Source organism: Lactuca serriola, chromosome 9 (genome assembly GCF_051521515.1).
Source record: "Lactuca serriola cultivar US96UC23 chromosome 9, Lser_US96UC23_V15, whole genome shotgun sequence".
In the NCBI taxonomy this organism is placed as follows: Eukaryota; Viridiplantae; Streptophyta; class Magnoliopsida; order Asterales; family Asteraceae; genus Lactuca; species Lactuca serriola.
In genome coordinates, this window is record NC_136416.1 from 65,514,307 (window position 1) to 65,536,479 (window position 22,173).

The window sequence follows — 22,173 nt, forward strand, 5'->3', positions numbered from 1 at the left end:
TCCCGTTATCCTCACCTTACGTCCCTAAAACGACTATCACAAGGGACCTAGCCTAAGGATTTTCATTAGGGGTGACAACATTGTTTTCCTACAACAATTTAGGTCAAATAGGCACGAAGTCACATCGTCGCCAAGATTTATCTAATAGGCATTATGTCTCATAGTCGCCAGGGTTTACCTAATAGGCACGAAGTCACATCATCACCAAGGTTTACTTAACAGGAACTAACAACATTGATCCCCACATACTAACCTTATACAGTGATATTACTAAATCTAGCCTAAAGGATCGATATGAACAACTAACTACGAAACTGCTTCAGAAATCCTCTAGCAGCAAACAAGGATCGATAAAAGATATTGAATGAATGGACTAAGTTTAACTACGAACCTTTATTCGTAAAAGAAAGAACCACAAGACAATTAAGTCAGGGGTAGTTATCAATGCCTAGGCTGTGGTCTGAATATCGTGAGGTATATAACCCCCAGACGCACCCTATCCAGCATCAAACTTTGCCTAGGCTGCTGGTCTGAATATCGTGAGGTATATAACCCCCAGACGCACCCTATACGGCAATGGAAACACTAACTAATGCCTAGGTTGTGGTCTGAATATCGTGAGGTATATAACCCCCAGACTCACCCCTATCCGGCATCGGAAAGGAAAACACTGACTAATGCCTAGGCTGTGGTCTGAACCCCCAGACTCACCCCTATCCGGCATCGGAAAGGAAAACACTGACTCATGAAGCTCGTCCGATCACTTCACAAGAGAAACGAAGACTCCGAATCTCTTCAAAATAAAAGCATAGGGAAAATACTAATAAAGTACTCCCGTACGCTCCCGTACCCCGACACGTAATAGTGTCAAAAAGAAGAATTAACGGATGAACACATAGTTCAAAAACACCTAAGGAACATATAGTTCAAGAACACTTTATGAACATATAGTTCAAACATACGTACTGATTACGAGTCTACTAACGTTCCACTGGACTATCTAAAATAGTATGTGGCCGTTGTCTATACTCTGTTAGATGACTAGATCATCTTAAACATCGATACCTCTCATCACTTTATTTTATCACACACCAACTATCTACCCATGTTCTACCCAACACATTTGTAGATAAAAATATATATACAGTTTAAAACTTGTATAGAATATCAACACAACAGTCACCTCAAATAAACAATTAATATATTTACACGTAACACGTATTTTAAGGTAAATACTTCATATCTATGTGTAAATTGAAAGTGAATATACACTCACTTGATTTGATGATAATCGGGCAACAATTCGTTTCCTAAAATGATCGTTTCTAATAAAACCGAGAGTTTTATTGAGAAACCGGGCTTTGTAAAGGTCGGGCATCGAAACCGAAAAGATAAATTTTCCAGGCTTCACGGGCACTTCGTGGAGTATTCCGGGGCTTATAATCGACACCGGGGCTTCGGGGGATGATAATATGAAAGAAATATGGAGAAAGGGGCTAAAAATGACAAGTTTTCAAAATACCCCCGGGAGGTCTCACACCCTTCTATTTATAGGGGAGGAGGACCGAAGGCTCAGATCCGAACCGAGGAGGGGATGGCACGCGTCTGCGAGGCTCGGACCAGGTGGCTGCTTCGGCGAGGCTCGGACTGGTCAGCTGCGAGCTTCGGATTGGTCAACAACCTCGGTCCAATGAGAAGAGTCCACGTATGCGAAAGGGGTGTCAGAGGAGCATCCGCGGGGTGTCTCTAGCGAGCCTATCCGAATGCGAGTGGACCGCGGACTTGGTCCAATCAGAAGACGACACGCGAAGCTCGGTCCTATCAGGAGGTGCCACGTGGAGGCCTCGCATGTGAGGGATGACGTGTCCGAGGTGACTCAGCGAAATTTCTCGGTTTTAGGGATTTTTCTCGTTTTTCCTGCAAAAACTTCTAAAATCCATAACTTTCGCATACGAGCTCCGTTTTGACGTTCTTTATATGCACGCATAGCTAAAATTACGCTCTACAACTACCGTTTAGACTGCGTCGGCTAATTTTGACTTTAAATTTTATATTATTATTTTTAACAGACCGGGACAGGAAATCCGTTAAAAATTCATAACTTCTTCATCTGACGTCCGTTTTTGTCAGAATTTTTACCGTTGTGATCCTAATGACGAGACCTTCAATTCTTGTTTAGGTTGTGTCGGCTAAAAATCGCTCGATCTAAAATTCGAGTTTTTAGCTGTCTACTACTAAGCTGAAACTTCGAAAAATCATAACTTCCTCATACGAAATCAGATTTGGGCGTTCTTTTTATCGAACTTATCGGTTTAACGAATACTACGACTTTCGTTTAGATTACTAAGGCTAAAAAGTAGTTTATCAAAAACTCAGTTTTTACGATATTTGGCACCATGTCGGTTTTGTAGCGAAACTTCGACAGGTCATAACTTCTTCGTTATAACTCGGATTTCGGCATTCTTTATATCCCGAAATCCTTGTTTCGACCACTACAACTTTATGTAAAGATATCAGGCTTATCTTGCACTTTAATTTTGACGCTTATTTTTATTCTTAATTAATTAAATCCTAATAATTAAGCATAAAACACATAATTCACATAATTCCTTTTCATTTCTTTTAAATGAATTACAAAGGTTAACCTAGACCATTATGTCAATATTAATGTCTAGCCTAGAAACACGAGCGTTACAACTCTCTCCCCCTTAGGATGATTCCGTCCCCGGAATCACACAACGACAAACAACTACGGGTAGCGACTCACTATGTCACTCTCCGTTTCCCAGGTGGGATCTGGCCCATTTATATGTTTCCAATGTACAGGAAATAAATCGACTATCTTACGTTACAACTTCTTAGTCTTACGGTTAACGATTGCCTCAGGTTCTCCAATTAACCTTATGTTCTCGTCCAACCTTAATTCAGAAATGGGAATTATGTCGGGCACACCTCCCGTGAACTTTTTTAAATAACACACATGAAAGGTGTTATGAATACTCTCTAGTTCTTCCGGTAATTCTAGCTTGTAAGTTTGATTCCGGATTCTCTGAAGAACTTTAAATGGTCCAATAAACCTTGGACTCAACTTTCCCCTTCTACCAAATCTTATAAGTCCCTTCCACGACGAGACTTTAAGTGAAACCGAATCTCCAACTTCGAATGATATCGGTTGTCTTTTCTTGTCAGCATAGCTCTTTTGAGCAGCTCACATCTTTTTCCCTAATCACTTACAGCTTTTCAGCAATCTAATGGACTATTTCAAGTCCCATAAACTGCTTTTCCTCTTATAGACTCCTCCAAAACCTTGAGGTAAAACATCTTTCACGATCGGATACAATCGTTAATGAAACACCGTGAAGCCTCACACTTTCCTTCACATAAGAATTCGCAAGAATTCGGGCTTATCTCACACTTTAATTTTGACGCTTATTATTATTCTTAATTAATTAAATCCTAATAATTAATCATAAAACACATAATTCACATAAAATTCACATAATTCCTTTTCATTTCTTCTAAATGAGTTACAAATGTTAACCTATACCATTATGTCAATATTAATGCCTAGCCTAGAAACACGAGCGTTACAAGTTATGATTTTTCTAAGTTTCAGCTTAGCAATATGTAGCCCGAAACTCGAATTCGAGATTGAGTGATTGTTGGTCGAAACAATCTAAACGAGAATCGAAGATCTTGTTGATAGTAGTGCATTGGTGAAAAGACAGACGAAAACGGACGTCAGATTAAGAAGTTATGAATTTATAACGAAGTTTTCCTGTCCCGGCCTACTAAATATATATAATAAAAATAAAGTAATTAGCCGACGGAGTCTAAACGAAAGTTGTAGAGCGTAGTCTCACCTACGCGTGGATATAAAGAACGTTGAAAACGGAGTTCGTATAAGGAAGATATGAATTTTTGAAGTTTATTAAATAATTAAAATATTAAATTTAAATATAAATTCGGATATTATCCAAAGGTGGGGAGTCACCGGGCTTATCCGGGTTAAGCCCAGCGTACCTAGATTTACGCCCAGTGTAAATCGAGGATCCAGCCCCCTATAAAAGGAAGTTGAGGCTGCCGAGTTTCATTTGCTATTTTCTTTCCTTCTATCGTGTTTTTACCTCGTTTTACGTGCAAGAAATATCCCGAAGCTCCAATATCAATCCCGAGCCCCGAAGCAAGTCCCGAAGCCCCGAAGGTCCAGAGAAGTGCAATTCCCGAACCGAAGCTCTGCCCGCGAGAAGCCAATTTTTGTGAAGATCTTCCAGATCTACCAAAGAATACTACTTCTACAAGTCGTAGTGATATCCGATCACCTTCTGATCAAGTGAGTGTGTGGTTACTTTCTTCTGACGCATAATTATGAAGTATTTTATACAAAATACGTGTTATGTGTATATTTTGTTGTTGTATGTGTGAATGTATATTCACTTCTCATAGATATGATTTATTCTCTATGAAATACGTGTTATGTGTATGTGTCTCATCTGTTGTTTGGAATATGTATTGAATGAGAATGTTATACAAGTTTTAAACTATGTATAAAATATATATTTTTATCTACTAATATGTTGGGTAGAACATGGGTAGATAGTTGATGTGTGATAAACAGATGGGAGGCCTCGATGTTGTTGTTGTTGATCTAGTTATTCAACGGAGTATGGATAACGACCACATACTCTTTCTAGACAGCCCTGTGGAACGCTAGCAGGTTCATAACCTGTAGGTGTTGTGAACAATGTGTTCACTGGTGTACTCTATCCCCCTCATGGTTGTCTTAGGACTTTTATTGTTGAGGAAACCCCTCGTGGTAAATCCATCCCAATGAAATTCCTAGATTAGGTCCCTTATAACATATGTCGTTTTAGGGACGTAAAGTGAGGATAACGGGAATGGGTAATCGGGTTATTGTTGGTTGGTGTTATTAAATATAATTATTTATTATGGGTTGAAAACCCTATATGCTCACCAGGCTCCCAAACCTGACCCACTCAGTTTTGTTGTATTACAGGTAGTGGCGCGAGAGCATAAGTTGGATGACTTATCAAGATCTTTTGATATTAGACCAGTTGTTATATGTAGCTATTGTATGGTCTATCTTTTGTTGTTTATGCTTTTGGTCTGTTTATCAGAACATGACATCCCGAATATTGTTATATAATGAAAATGCATCTCTTGATGAAATGCTTTGATAAACTTTATTTGATCATATTTTGTTTTGGGAACAAATTCCGCAACTCTTTCAAATCAATGGATTTACTCTAAAACTATTTTAAAAGCATAAATGAAACCGGTCTTTTCTGGTTGTGATTTTGGGGATGTCACATTTACCTAATCCATACTTCTTGATCAGGTATGAATGAATACATCTAATCCATGCTCTCGGATAAATGACAAATGATTATGCCTACTACATACTCTCGAACTACGGACGAATGACTATGTCTAATCCATGCTCTCAAATTAATGACAAATGACTATGTCATCTCCATACTCCCAAACTAAGGACGAATGACTATGCCTAATCATGGTTGTAGAACTCGCTACTCGGTACCTACTCGGCCGACTACCGAGTAGCGAGTACTCGGGAGTACCCGGGGAGTACTCGGATTCGGTAATTCATAAAGAAATATTTTTAGGGAAATTATATATGTCAAAATAATAAGTTAAATCCATAAGTTGAATGAAATATATAACAAAATTATATACATGTGAATACACAAAAACTAAAAAAGCACACAGTGGTCCCACTTCGTGAATAATTATTGAAATTTAAGATATATATGTAGTAATAATCACATATGTGTGTGTTAAATAATAAATCATTAAGTATACTATACATATTAATCACCGAGTTGGCCGAGTTTTACAACAGTGCTCGCTTCAATAAGGGGCCGATCGGGGAGTATTCGGATTTTGTAGCTCGCCTCGGTAAGGGGCCAAGTAGCGAGTACTCGGACGAGTACTCGGCCAACTCGGCGAGTTTTACAACACTGTGTCTAATCCATGCTCTCGGATCAATGAAAAATTTTAAATTTCTACCCTCCATGTATATCTCACCCGTACTCATAAGGAGATACTACCCGATATTCATCTTAATTAATTTAGGTTTATTCTGTAAGTCCTAAATTATTGTATATTATCATATATGCTCTTAACACATATTTCAGGTAATATCAAATATGTCACACATAAATATATATTTAATACTTTAATTAATACTTGTATTAAAATCATGTCCATGAAAGGGACTATGCACTCACTTGTTAAAGTGACGACTCGAAATTCAGACAACGCTTCGCTTCTAGCAACTGTCTTTTCTTTTGACGTAACCTAGTGTCATTATCACTAAGTCTTAGTCTAATATTTATTGTGACTGATTATTAGTCAAGATTCATCATTAATTCAAAGTCTACTGATCTATAGTTGATAAGGGACAATCAGGTAGGATCATATTGGAGGTAGGGTCCGTTTGGTATACAAAGTATACTGTTTGGAAATCCCACTTTAAACACCTCACTAAATCTAGCCTAGACACCATCCCCGTAACTAGATCAATCAGTATAACTACTTGAAATCACTGATAAATATTCTTTATAGGTTCATAATAACGATAATGAACTTAAACATAAGTTATACTTAAAGTACAGTAAGCATAACTTAACTTACAGGTGGTTTAGCAAGAAACCGGACTCTGCACATACATAACTTCTAAGCCGGAAGCTCTACTTCTCGGGGCTTTTTTATGCTCCAGAGTTTTGCTACTAACACCTATGAAGTGTTAGAGAAAGGCATTGAGGCCTTGGGGAAACCGGACTCTGCACATACATAACTTCTAAGCCGGAAGCTCTACTTCTCGGGGCTTTCTTATGCTCCAGAGTTTTGCTACTAACACCTATGAAGTGTTAGAGAAAGGCATTGAGGCCTTGGGGGTCAGGACATGAGTATCAGTTGATGATGAACTCGACAAGTTGTTCATACAACTCGGCGAGTCGGATGTGGATTCAGTCGGTGTTCATTTAGAAGGAAAACTCGTCAAGTCATCGTCTAACTCGATGAGTAGAGACGGGTATGAGGTCTGATGGAAGGATAGGGACTCGGCGAGTCAGGTCAACTGGAAGTTGACTTTGACTTTGACTTTGACTTGGTTAAGGGGTAAAATGGTCATTTTACCCTAAAGGTAGATGTCAGTTTCTGACTAAGTGTTTTGTGGGAATTTTAGTCGGATAATTTCCGGAGCAACAGTTGCAGCAGTCAGAGGATTCCCGCACAGTTCAGCAGCTACGAGGTGAGTTACCTTCCAGTAGGGGTGGGTCTAAGGCCACAATGCCGACCCACTATTGAGGAGTATTTAGAAGATAATTGTCTTTGTGATAATTTATTTTGGTTTGGCGTGCGTTTGGTTATGAGTTATATCTGTATGATATGTTGCATGATAGGGATAGTTTCCCTGATAGTGGTCCGTATAACCAAGGGGTAGGTCAGTACCCGGATATGTCTGAATGTGTGCTTATACCTTGATATTGTACGCTAGTGGTAGGGGTGGAATAGTCCCCAGTTACCGGTTGAAAGATACCGATGACGATTACTGGTTGAAAGATACCGATGGTATTGTATGGTATGTGGTATGATGGGGGAACTCACTAAGCTTTGTGCTTACGGTTTCAGTTTTTGGTTTCAGGTACCTCTTCATCCAAGGGGAAGGAGCCAGCGGCGTAGCATGGAATCACACACACTCACATATGATTTCCGCACGGTGTTTTCTGGGATTGTACCCTGGTATGACATTTGTTCATGGTTGTGGGTTTCAAATATGATACTTGGTTTTGAGATGACGTGTTTATACAATATTTTTCTAATGAATGTTTATGAATTAATTAATCAAAAATGAAATTTTTGGGCTTGAATTTTGGGATGTTACACCTAAATCTAGTAAGGAAACTCACCTCAATCGACAGATAAAAGATCCTATACTCGTTGCCGCTGCGAACCGATGAATCCCCGAGCTATCAATACCAAATAACATCCAATTAATAATTGGATTCCAATCCATAGCTATCAATCCATAATTAGGGTAAAAAGACCATTTTAATCCTGACCTAGTTTAGACCAAGACTAAGGCCCAAACCTATAATCCAAAAGGCCCAAAATCCAACTAACCGTTCAAGGCCCATACTTGGCCCAATTTTCCAAATTGGGCCCAAACGCTTACATGGGCCTTACCCTAAAGCCCACACATTCTCCTAGTCCAAAACACTTGCACTTAGATGACCCAACAAGAACCCGATCATTTAAGCCTAAAAGAAAGGCCTAACCTCAAAGCCCAAAACACAAAACCCAACAGACTGAGTATGTGGCCCAAAACACGAAACCGAAGAAATTACAATTTTCGGAAATTGATAGTTTTCCATTCCGATGAATAGTAACTTTGAACTTCATGAATAGTGATCTTGACCGGTGAATAGTATTCGTCGGAGCTTGATCAGAAACAACCCAAACTTTGGTCGAAAAAAGATTTCGGCGATTGTGGCGATCAACGACTGTCAGCATCGTTAGACTTGTCGGAGGCTGCTGGAGGGTGGGGGGTGGTTGGACAAGGCTTCGCCGGAGGTTAGTCGACGGAAAAAGGGGTGGCAGCCAGTTGTCGAACCCGATCTCGGTTTTCCGATGCGACGGAGATCGGCGGCCGACGGTGGTTCCGACGACTTCGACGGTGACCTAGAGGGGGGAGAGATCCGATGGGAAGGAGGGAGGCTTAGGAGAGAAATTGTGCTTTTTTCTAAGGAGGTGGGCCTCCTTATTGATACCAAAACTCATATCGATCCAAGGGTCGAGAACAAAAGCAATCCAACGATTGATATCAAACCTAGATATTTTGATATTATCTAACCCAAGCGACATGTGTTCAGGAAATTTCAAGTGACGATGTTTTTGTTAATAACTTTCACTAGTGGAATGTATACTTTGAAAAAAAAAATATAAAATAACAACACACTTTCATTAAAACATTGTAATTAACACATACACATATAGCCACACAAAACCGTTCACACATACCATGTTACACGACCACACACTCATAGCCACATACACATTAGTACAAACACTATGTGTGGTTTTTTGTGATTTTCAAAGTTTTTAGTAAATTAACTAGCATTAAAAGAAACATATGTAATCAATTATTATGTTTATTGTATAATTACATTGTTTATCTCGATTAATTTATATCCATAAGCATTTAAAGATTGATTGGTTTGATTTTTCAAAGTTTTCATGAAAAGTTGTGATATGAAGAAATGGAAGAAGAATGAGGAGGTAAACATATTGTTTTTTTTTAAATGGATTTTATAGGGTTAATTGTAAAAATTAGCATCACATTTTCATACTTTAGTGGTTTGTCATTTACGAATTAGACAATACACAGTGATGATGTGTTTGTTATAATAATACTTTGTTTGTTGCTTTATACAATTGATTTTCGAATATAATTATTTCATTTGGGGTTTACATTTGTTTATGTTGTTTATGCATTGCATGTCAAGATTCTTTCATGCTTATAAATGGTAGATAGACTGGTTTTGATTTTTCAAAGTTTTCATGGAAAGTTGTGATATGAAGAAATGGAAGAAGAATGAAAAGGTAAACATATTGTTTTCTTGGAAAATGGATTTTATAGGGTTAACTGTAAAAATCATATTTTCATACTTTAGTGGTTTGTCATTTATGAATTAAACAATACAAAATGATGATGTGTTTGTTATAATAATACTTTCTTTGTTGCTTTATACAATTGATATTCGAATATAATTATTTCATTTGGGTTTTACATTTTTATTATGTTGTTTATGCATTGCCTATCGGGATTCTTTCATGCTTAAATGGTAGATTTTTGGTTTTATAAAGTTTTCCATGAGAAATGATATCACCTTGATTTGAGTGCCACTAATTATGTTTTTGTTTACACTGCGGATGGAAAATAGAGACTTCATCTATGATTTTGAAAACTAGGATGAAGATTAACTCAAAAAGTTTTAATAGGGAAATAATGATTATTGTAGCTGAAAAGTAAGTTCAAGTCTTTGAATTTAGGTTCTAAAAGGTTTTATTGTGCTAATATGATTATACTATATATTAAAATTCTCCATCCTAGCTACAGTAAATTTGCCAAGGATGGGCAAAAATGGTCCTCTAATTATATCAATATCTTCATTTATGTCTCTTTTTTGGTTTGTGGTCCTTTTCTGTCGATGTCTATATTTTAATAGCTACGTGTTGTTTTACTTTGCTTCACCATTTTGTTGGCCAATCACGTTCGGATTAGTGCCTCTTCACCGTTTTTGTTACCATACAGTACCATAAACTTACCGCCTTCATCTCGATCCTTCTTCATCCATCTGTGTGTGAGTGTTTCTCTATAGACGCGATCCAACACCGCCATATTCACCGTCTTCGTCTTCTGTTCAATGAGTGGACACGTATCCAATACACGTGTTATATTCCTATGCTTTTCTACTGACCATTGCCGCTTTCTCTTCTCCAAACCTCCCTCTATATCCCTTCTATAAACTCTATTTCACCGATGTTCAACCCACGTTCACAGATTCACCGATCTTTTCCGCTTAAGAACCCAACCCAGTTTGGGTGTTTTCCGATTCTCACTGCATTCTCACTTACGCATTTCTCTGTTTATTGTCTTCTCGCCTAAGCGACAATCGATTCCCACTTAAACTTATCTTGTCGTTGTGGATTTCCGAATTTTGAAGCTACAATTGAAGTAAATTATTTCTCTCTCTCTCTCTCTCTCTCTCTCTCTCTTCATATTTTGCTCTATATTGTTAAAGAAAGTTGTAAATTGGCTCCAACGATATCCATGTCCATATATGACATTCGAATCTCTGCTGATCACCAGTACATGCCTTCTGAATCATATCCAAAAATCAAGTTGCTTATGCGAGAATCGACGAGAGGCCATGGAATCCAAATGAAGACTGCAACTATGTTGTTGCTGCTCATGGTCAGTCACGACGATGGAGACAAGGAGATTGTCGCATCTTCCTGTGTGAAAAAACTTGGGAAAGAATTGAATTTTGATTTGCACATGCCTGAGAGTGTTACAGTTCCTACCTTTAGAGTGGTGTATACAATCACCATTAAAAGATACGTTTTTAACCTTATCTGAACTGTAAATTGCTTTCATTGATTGTCGTTCTGGTTTTATTTTTAAATAAAACTTTCACCTATTAGAGTTTACTTACTTTATTATGCTATGATTTGAATTATTGAATTGGTGGAGATGTAGGTAGGATTCGAGATGCTAAATCAGGAACTAAAGTAGTGTCTATTTGCATTGCCTACCAGGTGTTTGATAGATTGCTTCTACAGTTAATTGTTGGTTAATCGTATCTGAAAATGAACCACCGTACGTATAAGGCATTTGAAGCCACCTCCTACCTTTTCCTAATTTCCTCATTCAATTCATACTTACAATTTCATTGAAAGGTCATAATTACACATGTTTTAATGTTTATTGTAATTTGAAAATAGGTACTAACTCCACTTGAGAAATTTAGTGCAGGTTGAATGTCCTTATTTATGATTTTGCTAAAATATATATTCCGTTCATCATTCATGCATACAATGAGCACCTTACACTTGCTGGTGGCTGTTGATGAGATGATGAAGTGAGCAAAGGCATCAACTTTCCATCTCCCTTTCTTCACTTGGAAAACAAGTAATTATATTAGCATTTTACATACAACTACAACTGGATTTTTATTAAGCTCATAGTTTCAGAAAATCGTTTTGGGTGCTTAACAAATGTCTAAAGTAACCTTTTGCTTACAAAATGCAAGGGGAAGAGGAATTAAAACACATGTAAGTATTTTCATTATCCTTTTAGGATATATGTTTTTGTATTAACCTTCATCTGCACCAACTGATATTAATTAAAACTTGGGGACCAATTCAAAATTATTGAGGTATAAGTGTATCACAAATGGATTTCTACAAATCCTTATGATCCAGCTTCAACAAGATACTATTATACCTTATTAGATAAATTAGTATACATTATTAAATTATAAAAAACAGTAATTCACTATAAACTATAATGAAAAACATCTTTTTTTTGGATACAGGGACACACATCCAGTGAACATATTGACAAAATGTAGCATAGAACATGAATGGTTCACGATCATTGTAAGCATGTTTTCCTTTATTGTTTGTTTAATTGTATAAAACACTCTTATTCGATTATATTTTTGAAAAAGTATTATAGACATAGCATCTTTATTAACCATGTATTTTTAATTTGGCATAGGAACTTCAACATATGAAAGGAACATTACATACAAGATCGTTTTTGGATTTCAATTGATATTTTTTTCGTGGAGATTTATACAGAGATTATTGACGACAAAGTTCTTTTTCAGGAAAAACAACAAGCAGTGGCCAGGAAGCACCAGGACCTGCCAAGGTTAGTTTAGTATTTTCTCAACTCTTATTTGTTATTTCTCAAACACACACACACACAAAGACACGCATTATGCATAATTTTTGAATTTGTGATTTTTTTGTTGATTTTATGAAATAGTTGAGAGACTTTTCAACAATATTTGAAATGGTTGTGAGTTTTGAACAATATCCTTAAGTGATTGTAATAATTTTAAGAATTGTAATTAATACTTTATCTAAAATAACAATGTCATTATTAACTTTTCATGATTTTTACCTATGTAGGAAGAAGTTGGGAAGAAGATCAACAAACCTCATACTTGAGAGATGAGAGATCAAAAAAGAGCTAATCAGGTAACACATCCATTATTTTTTGGTGTTACACTTGCAAAATTGTATGTTTCTAACATTTACTTTCACTCTTAATTTTGTTATTTTTTTTTATTATTTTCTTTATAATTATAGGGACAACTGTTTGTTCACCAAATACAACCATTTTAGGGCTTTTCTTCTATCAATTTTAGGCGCCAATGAGGTAAATACTTCTGATGAGTTAAAATTAGTAATTTTGGAATATCCTATGGAAGTAGTCAATGTATGATTTTTATCACCCATTAGATGTTTGTTTTCCTCTACTGGTCCCTTTCTTTGGTATTGGATGTTAAAAATGGTAAGACCGTAGAAAGTATGGTTCAAAAAACTCAGACATGTTTCTCAAGGAAGCTCAATTTTGCAAAATATTCATTACTAAGTTTAAAACAATAAGTGACATATATTTGTATAAAATTCACTATCATTATTTTGTCAATTCATTTATTGGAGCATGCTTGGTAATACATTTAAAGATCTTAACAAAAGGCAAATAGAAAACTTCAATTTTTTGTAATTTGCTTTCATTTTTTTTGGCAAAAAACCAAAATACATGTCTATCTGTTGCATTCGTTTTCATATTTATGTGGTAAAAGCACTAAATAACAATGTACTTTCAATTTACATTTTGTATTTGGTTTTATATAAAAAAATATATAACTAATGAAATTGTTTTTTTTATTTAAATGATTTGTTAATTTTTAATGTTCTCCATAAAATCATTCACACTTTCTTTGGATCTAAAGTTTAATTGATTTTCGTATAAGCCTTGAAATAGAACAATGCTTCCTCCTTCTTCTGAATGTTTGAATGTTAGGATACACCTTATGAGTGTTGTATGTGGTTTGTGTATGTTTTGTGGTGAATGTATGAGTTAATTAGGTAGGAAAGCAACAACAACTATAGAGGACACACACAATTTCATTCACATTTAGTTCAAAACCCTTGCTTCACTCCAAATCAACAACCATGAAAAAAGTTCCTTCCGGCCCATGCGAAGCATGGGTTCTTTTCTAGTTATTGCTTAAACTCCGCCGCAAAGTGAGACTTAAAACCCTAGTTATTAACAAAGTGTAAAACTTTTAGCTCATAAAGGAACTTGATAAATCTCATCACAGGCCTCATTTTAATAATAATAATACATTTAAAATCGTAAAATACTTGGGTTATTTTAAAAAAGGGAATTTCTTTTCACACACCAATCTATCTATATAGCAGTTACATACCAATCTATTTACAGGGTTTTTTAATTACTCAATACGTTTTGACTAATTTTGATTGGAGGCGTCTGGACACATCTTCCGCCTTTTGTTTTTTTTTTTAATTAAAGATGGCTTATGTTTTTTCTTTTTTTGAAATTGAGCCAAAATTATTGTTGACCACCAAATGCAAGTGGAGTGATATTTGGGTTTTTCACAATTTACCTACTTTACTAATTATTTTTTTAATTATTTTTCATTATAAACTTAAGCCTAAAGTTAAAAAAAATATTATTAATTGTTGTCTTTTATTATTATTATTATTATTATTATTATTATTATTATTATCTAAAAAATTCAAATTTTAGTATTATTTACTTAAACCCTACTATATATCAGTCTATTACTATTGACTTATTGTTTGACTTTGACTTCTTTTTTATTTACCAGTTTTCCATATATTCAAGTTTATATTTTCAAGAAGGCTGTCAATTTAAATTTCCAAACAAAAATACAAAAAAACTATAAAGTTTAAGTTTATATTACACCTATAAATTTTACCGTTCATATTACATAAAAAACATTCACAAAAGATTAATTATAAACTTCACATATCGCCGGAAAATGTCACCAGAAATACTTTAGGAACCGAAATATCTATCGTCGGAGCCATCATTTCTTGCCGGAAATACATTATCGGAGCATTCATTGTATGTTCTTTCTCTTTCTCTTAACTTCTCCTAAATATTTACCTTACCTTATTGGAGCATTTATGTTGACGCCATGGATAAGATACAAAATCAACTTGTAATTGAGTCTCTAGATTTCATGGACGATGGTCAAAAAGATTGAATAAGTGCTTTGCCAGACTGCCTGCTTATTGAAAGTGAGTCGGCAGTTATTCCACTAGACACTACCGGAAACACTAGATGTTGTCGGAATGACAAACTATGTATAAGTCGCGTCTAGAATTTTATAAGCAACTTAGACCTACGGAAAGATCTTTATAACTATAGATGATTAATTGTTTATTTTTGTCTCAGAATTTTGTTATGTAATATTTAAAATTAAAAAAATGATGAAGATTTGTTTCTAATTTATTTTTCTTATAATATTATTTATACTATCAATGATATTACGTTGATGAAAATTTATTTAGAATTTTATTTTTTATAATATTTTTTATATTATTATATTCTAAAAATAATAATATTATTGTTATTTATCTTAATAAAAAAAAACAAATTTAAAGTTATTAATATTAATAAGGTTGATAATAAAATTGTAATTATTAAATAATAATGGTTTTTTCGATTAGGTTATAATGAATAATAATAAAAGTAAGTCAAATAGTAATTATATGGTAATGATTATTTAAAAAATAAAATCAATGATAATTATATGATAATAATAACCTAAAAAGTAAGGGGCTGTTTGTTAGCCTCTTAATTGACAAATTAAGAGGCATCCTCTTAAAAGTTCAGATTCAGACCGTTTGGTAGAGTCTTATTTTTTGGCTCTTAATCGGACTATAGCCTCTTATTTTTTCAGACTTCACTTTGCATCTGGAATGAAAAAGGAAGCGCGCGTTCTTATTTTTTCCCATCATACCCTCGTCACACCCTTCTCTTTTTTCTTGCGGCATCAAAGAACAACCGCCTCCATCCTCTCCTCGTATCTCATCGGACTTCAGCGTCGGCCTTCACACACCACAACCATTTCACGTCATCGTCGCACACCACTTTCTCCCTCCAATTCCTCTCTGATCTGCAACCACACTGAAGCCTAGGGTTTGAGTTGCCGGCACGACCAACCATCAACGACCTCTTCAATCTATACCTCGGTGTACATTACTTTCTTCTACATCTATACCAAATTCAACGAACATTATGCTTTGCTAATTGCCAATGATGATGTTTATTACCAAGGAATAACCAATTTCTCCTCTATTGTTCAGGTATGAAATTAATGTCTCCCCTTTTTGCGTTTAGTTATTTCCTGTTCCCAGAATCCAATAGGCACCCACCCCATCCTTCTCTCTCTAAAATTGTTGTTGCAACACTCGAAGTTGGTGAGAATTTATTTGTTACTTTTTAGATTTTGTCACTTTCATTCAGTTCCTATCGACAAGGTAAATTCTGAAAACGAACCCTACATAAATTCTTTTTTTAGATTGGGCGTTGATTGATGACTATTGCTGATAAAACAGATCGAGTTATGCAGAATCTTAAGTATGTTTGCTTGAATCGAAGGTAATTTGCTCGATTTCTCTGTGTTATAGATATTGCAACTTTTGTGTAACTGTGATGGATTGAATTCTGAAATATAAGTTTATGATCTTGTTTTTTTTGCTTGTTTGTTGATTTCTGAAATGTATGTGTGTATAGTTAAAATATGTTGCTGAAATATGCTGAGTTTGTGTTTATTTGTTAAACAATATTGTTGAAAATGTGCTCTTTGTTCTAATTTTTTCTTTTTTGTTGATATGTGTGTATGTATAGCTGAAATCTATTGTTGAATCTTGTTGATTTGTGTTGAAATATGATTCTTGATCTTGTTGAATTATGTGTTCATTTGCTGAGAATGTGTTTGTAGTTCTTTATTGTGCTGAATTTTGTAATGTGATGAATTAGTGTTGAATTCATTTGCTGAAATGGAATTATGAAATTGAAATATGATGGTTATTGTGCTGAATTTTGTTATGATTAGTGATTAATGGGTAATATGATGGTTTAATTTTGATTTATTTAATTTGGATTTTTTTTTCTACATAATTATTCAAGAAGTTGATTTGGTTATTTCATAAACAAAAAAAATTGAATTTAGCAAAAATAATACAAAAGGGTAAAACGGTCATTTTTATAATTCAGCACTGTAACTCAGAGCTTTCAACCAAACAACAATTTAAAATTCAGATCTTAAAAATTCAGACCCTCTTAGAAATTCAGACATCTTAAAAATTTAGATCTTAAAAATTCAGATCCTGCCAAACAGCCCCTAAGCCTAATGGTGTATGATGATAATGTAAATCGGTGTGTATGTATTAGGACCATTTGAAAAAAAATACCAATCTATATAAAATACCATGTGAAACAACTTATGTAATTTACTCTAAAAGTAAAAGACACCTAATAAATTCTACTAAGGTAGACCATATACACAATGTAATGTGATAAGTTTCAATTGTATTACATCAACTTTCGAAATTATTTTTATATCCGTATATTATAAAGAAATTTTAAAAGAGGTAATTTCTAACATATCAAAACTACTTTATATTTTTTTAGTAAATATCATAATATTTATAATTAATATAATTTTTTGTTATATCAATATATATATATATATATATATATATATATATATATATATATATATATATATATATAATTGTTTATAAATTAAATTAAAGAATATCTATTGATTTATATAATCTTTGTTTCCAGATCAGCTATAACTCCCTTCAACCAAATATCCTTGCAGTTGATAATTTTTAGGTTTGTTGCACAAAACTAACATCACTAATCGTATAACCAACTTAATGAATATATGATCATGTTTGTCTTTGATGATCAGGTTAAATATGTGTTGTAATTTCTCACAAGGCTCGTCGTATATCCTTAATGATAATACTCGACAAACAAGTCCATGTATGCCACGATACACTAATTCCATTATGAATACCCACTTTTCAAATGCTTTGTATTTTTTCCCTTAGTTTACCAAAATTTCAAATTTCATTTTATATTAATCATGTTCCTCTAAAGTTTTATAGTCAACCATATAAGAATTAAGAAAAAGAACAAAGTTCTCTTAAAAAAAAAAGAACAAAGTAAAAGGCATTACACAAACAAAGGGGACTAGCCGATTGATGATGCGAAATGATGCAGAGTTGTGTGGTTCATGACTCAATATAAGAAAAAAATACAACAATTAGTACTAATTAACATAAAAAATACAACAATTAGTACTCACTAACATAAAAAATACAATAAATACAACAATTAGTACTCACTAACATAAAAAATACAATAATTTATACTCACTAACAAATGTAGAGAATGTATACCTTGCGTAACAACAATGAAAACTACTTCATATCATAAAATGTCAAAAACAATACAATAGACATTGCTAGTTGTTATGTAAATCGACTATTCTAACAATCTAATTTGCTTATATTATAACTCGAACAAAACACCCACTAAAATAATCTTATTGTATTGTAATCATGAATATTTGTTCAATAAAACATAATTCATAACAATGTAAATTACAAATTAAAACATCCCCTCACATGAGATACTTAAAAATATTAATAAATCCAATTATAATGTTAAAAAGTTCAATTGCAAGTTTAAATGTTTGAGTTGTCAAATAAGATGCGAGGTTTGCAACAATTCATCATAACAACAATTCATCGACATAAGTAAAGTAAATAACTTTATAAAACAATTTTGTTTTCTAAAACTCCAAACTTACTATACATCTTCCTAGGCGATACTGTTTAAAATAATACTAATAAAAAACAAGTTGATGTCACAAACGGTTTTTTTCCAACATAATCATATAAGACAAAGACAAAAATAAGACGGGTCGTGTCGGGTCGGATAGATCAACATTGAATTCGTCTTTTGTGGGTAGAGGCTTGTTTTAATGTTAAGCAGCTTCAAAAATTAAATGTCTTTGCTGTCGACGATAAAACTCACATTAAAATGGCATCTAGATTGGAATGTTTCTGTATCTCCATCGAAATCATCTACATAAAAAATGCTATAAATATATGCATACGTGATGTTCTATGTTCGCCGTTTAATGATCCTGAAATTGTTGTAAAGATACAAAAGAATCTTTACCGGGCGGAGTAATTGTTGCCAGTAATGGGGCATTGCTGCAGCAAAGGCTCCGTCGCAGCCTCAGCCCTGAAAGACGATGTTAACCATGGATCAACCGCCGCTGGCAAAAACCACATTCAACACAAACCGCCGTCTCTAGGCGGCTCGGTTGGTAAAGCGAGCAACGGTGCTTCCAGTAGCGACACTCCACTTCATTCTTACACCGGGAGTCCAGGGCAGATCCCGTACCCGGAGGGAGTTGGGGCGACTCCATCGCCGGCGGGGACACCAAGGAGAACGTTCAAATGGCCGTTCCCACCTCCGTCCCCGGCAAAACCGATCATGTCGGCGATACGGAAACGGCGGGAGACTAAAAAAGAAAAGCCGGCTGCCATACAAGAAGACGACAGGAAGGAGAGAGAGCCACCGCTGGATAAACATTTCGGGTTTCCGAGAAACTTCCGGGCCAAATATGAGTTGGGAAAGGAAATAGGAAGAGGGCATTTCGGCCATACTTGTCGAGCGAAGTGTAAAAAAGGAGCTCTAAAAGACCAGTTTGTTGCAGTCAAAATCATCTCCAAATCTAAGGTACTTCGATGAATTCTTGGCTTTACGCACTTTAATTTTGTATCAAATTCAATGAATTGCTGCACTTTATTGAATGTTCTTGATGAAATTCACTCCCTTGTTCACTGAATTGTTGCTAAATAATTGGCTATATTGTACAGATGACAACGGCTATATCGATTGAAGATGTACGTAGGGAGGTAACATTATTAAAAGGCTTATCAGGGCATCAACACATGGTCCAGTTCTATGATGCATTTGAAGATGATCTTAACGTATACATAGTCATGGAGTAAGTCAAATTAACACCTCGTTTTTCATGGCCTTATACATGAACATATTCTGCAATAATTCCCACAACTTGATTCCGATCTATAACAATACTTTCGTCAAACAGATTGTGCCAAGGGGGAGAGCTTCTAGATCGAATATTATCCAGGTTAAGTACTTGAATCCATTAATTCTTGTTGCTATTCCTCCTACTAATCTGCATATGGATTCTAATTTTTACGCTTTTCTTTTTTGCAGGGGTGGAAGATATACAGAACATGATGCTAAATCAATCGTCATGCAAATACTAAATGCAGCTTCATTTATTCATCTACAAGGAGTTGTACACCGTGATTTAAAGCCAGAGGTATCCGTTTTATACACGATTATTTCTATTATTTTTTAATTCAATCTCATTCGGAACAATCCAATGTTGTTTTTTAGCTTCATATTAACACGATAATGCTTTGGGTAGAACTTTCTTTTTAGTACAAAAGACGAAGATTCTCCAATGAAGGTTATAGATTTTGGTTTATCCGACTTTGTTAGACCAGGTAATTAAGTTACTTTTTTTTTTTTTTTTTTTTTTTTTTTTTTTTTTAATAATAACAGACGATTAATTAAATTATAAGTTATAACCTAAAAATATGTGTGTAATTTGGTTTCTATTTATCTACAGATCAACGTCTAACTGATATTGTTGGAAGTGCATACTATGTTGCGCCTGAAGTGCTCCATAGATCATATAATGTTGAAGCTGACATGTGGAGTATTGGTGTTATAACATACATATTATTATGTGGAAGTCGACCCTTTTATGGTAGAACTGAATCAGGAATATTTCGTTCAGTGGTAAGAGCAGATCTTAATCTTAATGGAACACCTTGGCCTTCTGTATCCCTAGAAGCCAAAGATTTTGTCAAAAGATTACTTAACAAAGATCATAGAAAACGAATGACTGCTTCCCAAGCTTTGAGTAAGATGTATATATATTTTGATAAGTTTTGTTAAAAATCGATCATCTGAAACATTAATTAATAACATGTGTTGAATTGTTCATATGGCATTTGCAGCTCATCCATGGTTGAAAGAAGAAAAGCATGGAGTGCCATTGGACATTATGGTGTATAAATTGGTCAAGTTGTATGTTCGAGCTACACCTTTAAGGCGTGCTGCATTAAAGGTATATATTAATTGAAAATCAAATTTGAATTGTGACAAATTGGATATTGTTTTTTTGTTTAATTCTTGATGATATGTTTGTAGGCTCTCTCAAAAGCTTTAAGTAAGGATGAGTTGAGATACTTAAGTGCTCAGTTTGATCTATTGGAACCAAAAGATGGGTGTGTTTCCTTGGACAATTTCAAAACGGTTTGTTCCTTATAAACCCAAAACTCTAAAATGAGTCCAAATCGATTATATTTCAACAAATTTGGCTCTAAATGTGTAGGCTCTTGTGAAACATTCAACTGCTTCCATGAAAGAATCACGGGGTTTTGATATCTTAGATAAGGTAAAACAACATATTGTTGTTTCATGTATTTACAAAGATTTTGACTTTCTTGCATTTGACCCATGATAACAATTCTATATATGATTGCAGATGAAGCCCTTATCTTACACTCAAATGACATTTGAAGAGTTTTCTGCTGCTGCAATAAGCCCATATCAACTTGAGGCTCTTGAAGAATGGGAAACGATTGCAAAATCGGCTTTTCAGTACTTTGAACTTGAAGGAAACCGTGTTATTTCTATAGATGCATTAGCACAGGTGCTTATATTTAAGTTTAAATCTCTTTGTTTATACTACTACTACTACTCTTTTGATTGTTGGTTTCTTGAGTATGGTATTGTGAGAAATTTGATGCAGGAAATGAATGTGGGGGAATCTGGTTATTTGATACTGAAGGATTGGATAAGAAGTAGTGATGGAAAGCTTAGTTTTCTTGGGTACACAAAGTTTTTGCATGGTTTGTCGATTTATAGTTCCAATATGAGGCAACAACAATAACACATACAATGGATTCATAAATAAATAGAAAATGTATTCTACAACTGGCCAATAATTAAGTTGGCTGCTCATTAGTTCAGGGGTAGTTTTGTCTTTACTTGATTTTGGTTTTACAAGTTATACATGGAAAATGGTTTTTCACAACTCACAAGGAAACGTTGTGCTTATGTATGTTTACAAGGTGAATGCGTACATGTTGCACAAATAAAATCATGCGTTTAAAGTATAGGGAAATTTATGTTCTTATATATTTAATTAAAATCTTGATATAAAACTGTCATTGTTTTGATTATATGATAAAAGAGATGTTTATTAACAAATTGGAAGCCAAAATTTTTTATTAGTTATAATGAATAAATGTAATTCACCGAATAAAATTTAAATTAATATGGTTTGAGATAAATGTTTATTTTTAACTAGACGATCTCATTAGCTTCTATATGTAGGTTGTTTAAGAATA

The 22,173-nt window shown here is 34.4% G+C and overlaps 1 protein-coding gene across 1 annotated transcript; it reads left to right on the top strand.

The window, feature by feature from the left end:
* Positions 1-18,716: 18,716 nt before the first annotated feature.
* LOC145073508 (CDPK-related kinase 4-like) lies at positions 18,717-21,857 on the top strand. The gene is made up of 11 exons (XM_079020057.1): positions 18,717-19,453; positions 19,594-19,724; positions 19,830-19,871; positions 19,961-20,069; positions 20,178-20,256; positions 20,382-20,678; positions 20,776-20,885; positions 20,969-21,073; positions 21,153-21,215; positions 21,306-21,473; positions 21,573-21,857. Exons 1-11 carry the CDS (start codon positions 18,911-18,913, stop codon positions 21,711-21,713), a joined length of 1,788 nt encoding a protein of 595 aa, XP_078876183.1. The 5' UTR covers positions 18,717-18,910; the 3' UTR covers positions 21,714-21,857.
* The last annotated feature ends 316 nt before the right edge of the window (positions 21,858-22,173 follow it).